This window comes from Octopus bimaculoides, chromosome 7 (assembly GCF_001194135.2).
Source record: "Octopus bimaculoides isolate UCB-OBI-ISO-001 chromosome 7, ASM119413v2, whole genome shotgun sequence".
Classification (NCBI taxonomy): Eukaryota; Metazoa; Mollusca; class Cephalopoda; order Octopoda; family Octopodidae; genus Octopus; species Octopus bimaculoides.
In genome coordinates this window covers 22,021,779-22,024,341 of record NC_068987.1, presented here as the reverse complement: position 1 = coordinate 22,024,341, position 2,563 = coordinate 22,021,779, and the positions used below count along the sequence as shown (strand labels likewise).

General features: G+C 37.5%; 1 protein-coding gene across 1 annotated transcript in view; it reads right to left on the bottom strand.

Annotated features, from left to right (window-relative positions):
* Window positions 1–2,563, bottom strand: part of LOC106881690 (arginine--tRNA ligase, cytoplasmic) — a 282,449-nt gene that overhangs the window by 256,687 nt on the left and 23,199 nt on the right. The window contains exons 7-8 of the mRNA XM_052969135.1: window positions 2,252–2,381; window positions 813–917 (exon numbers count right to left, since the gene is read on the bottom strand). Of these exons, the coding sequence (XP_052825095.1) occupies window positions 813–917; window positions 2,252–2,381 (235 nt within the window). The remainder of the gene's footprint in view (window positions 1–812; window positions 918–2,251; window positions 2,382–2,563) is intronic.

Here is a 2,563-nt window from a genome sequence, read left to right as displayed (position 1 = left end):
AAGCGTCACCTTTACCTTTGTAGCAGTTGACTATGATGCTGCTACACCAGTCATTGGGTATGACTCCTTCGTGTATCACCTGGTTCGTAATACGGGTGACTAGGCTATAGCCAACACTGCCAGATATTTTGAGCATCTCTGCAGTGATTCCTGATGGGCCGGGGGGCTTTCCCGGTCTTCATACTCTTAATTGCTTTATCTACCCTGGTACTATCAACTCGGATAGCTGGTCCCTCTATTGGGTCGACATACGGCAGGCTCTCTTCCTCCCATTCATTCTCTTTATTAAGCAATCTATCGTAGTGGCATCTTCAGACCTCTTTTTTTGCATCCTCATTTAGTGCAAGCGTACCATCATCCATGCGAACACATATATATATATGTATGTGTGTGTATATGTTTCTGTAACTGTGTTTGTCCTCCTAACATCACTTGACAACCAATGCTGGTGTGTTTACGTCCCCACAACCTAGCGGTTCAGCAAAAGAGACTGATAAAATAAGTACTAGGCTTACAAAGAATAAGTCCTGGGTTCAATTTGCTCAACTAAAGGCGGTGCTCCAGCATGGCCAGTCAAATGACTGAAACAATTAAAAGAATATCAGAATAAACACACAAAAACACACACAGATATCTACATACTAGTATATAAACAGATATACATGAGCTACAATGAAGACTGCATTTAGCTGGGGACACAAATATCTACATACATGTATATACATCTACACACACACACACACACATACACACAGGTATCTATATAGATATACATGAATTTAAAAAAAACGCAAAATATGAATTACTATTACCTGAAGACTGCAAGTCAGAGACCAGCTTTACCATTCTATCTTGGTAGAAAGATTCTCCACGGTCCAAAATTTTAATGTTGAGGGCTGAGTAGATTTTCTCAAATTCTGCAAAGGGAAAACAGAGTACTAAATTTGGCGCAACAGTACACACAAGACATATGACCCAAGAACTCCAATGCTAAAAAACTTAATTAAAAGCTAAAGTATGAAGTTCATAACTAGAAACAAACAAAACGATTATTATTCTACAGATGTTCACAAATTCAATAAATGTTATGATAACGTGACATCATACAAGGATATACAGACATCCACACACATACATACAGACAGACACATATTATTGTCATCATCATCATCATTTGATGTCTACTTTTCCATACTTGCATCGGTTGGACAGAATTTGTTGAGGCAGATTTTCTACAGTCAGGCACCTTTCCTGTCACCAACCCTCACCTGTTTCCAAGAAAGGTAATACTTCCTCCATGGCCAGATATGCTTTCACAGAAGACTGGAAATGAATGACACTGCTTGTATGACAGAAACACTATCACATGATGTAAAAACAAGGAGACACAAACACACAATCACACACACGTACACACACACACAAAACCCTTCTTTCGGTTCTCATCTACAAAATCTACTCACAATGCTTACACACACACACACAATCACCATTGCTATATAACTCTCACATTTCCATACTTGCATGGGTCAGACGAAATTTTTTAACACTTTTGTTACTGTATTTCTGTTGAGCTGTTGTGCGTTTCTTTCAATTAATTTTAAACATAACAAAGAATTTGGCCCTCAAAAGGATGAAAGGCAAAGTCAACCTCGGACGGAATTTGAACATAGAACATAGCGATGGGCAGAATACCACTAAGCATTTTGCCCACCATGCTAATGATTCTGCCAGCTCACTGCCTTAATAATAATAATAATAATAATAACAATGTGTAGTGATGATGATAATGATGATGATGGTGGTGCTAATGACAATGTGATTTAAGAGAGACCTGGCTGTTACTTCTAGCAGTTTGGCCCATCATGCAGAAGGGGTTTTTTATGCCCTTATTAGTCCACATATTACTAAATTTTTCCAGTTAATAAGTGAAATGATGCAATCTTATACAACTTATGCAATTCAGACATATACACATGAGAAACAATGAAGACAGTACAGGATGTGTTTAACCATTTAGCATTCAAACCGGCCATATCCGGCCAAAATATTCTACCTGTTTTATCTTCAAATCAGCCAGATCTGGCCTCTCACACCTATCCTACAATGTCATGTTCAAAATAAACAGTCACATCATCGAAACCTCGAAATTATGTGATAGTGCATGATGAATTCAAAATAATGTAAATCAATAAGCATTACATTGGTTAGATTAATCTGAATCCTAAAGGGTTAAGAGATGATTGCGTACCTTGGCGAGAAACGACACAGATTTTCTTCCATGCTTCAAGATGATGCGGGTCATAACTCTGCAGCTTCACAACAGCCTCATAAGCACGTTTTTTAAATTCAGGTTCTTTATCAAACCTCACTTTAGATTCCTACAAAAAAAAAAAATGGTTTCAGAAAATTAAAAAACATAAAAGACACCCATGCTAGTGACATAAAAAGCAGACAAATTGCCGCTAAGCATTTTGCCAGCTTACCTCCTTGATAACTCAATATATTAAAAGGGGATTATCAAATAGCCCTACTAACAATATCAGTCAGTTACAGTATCTTA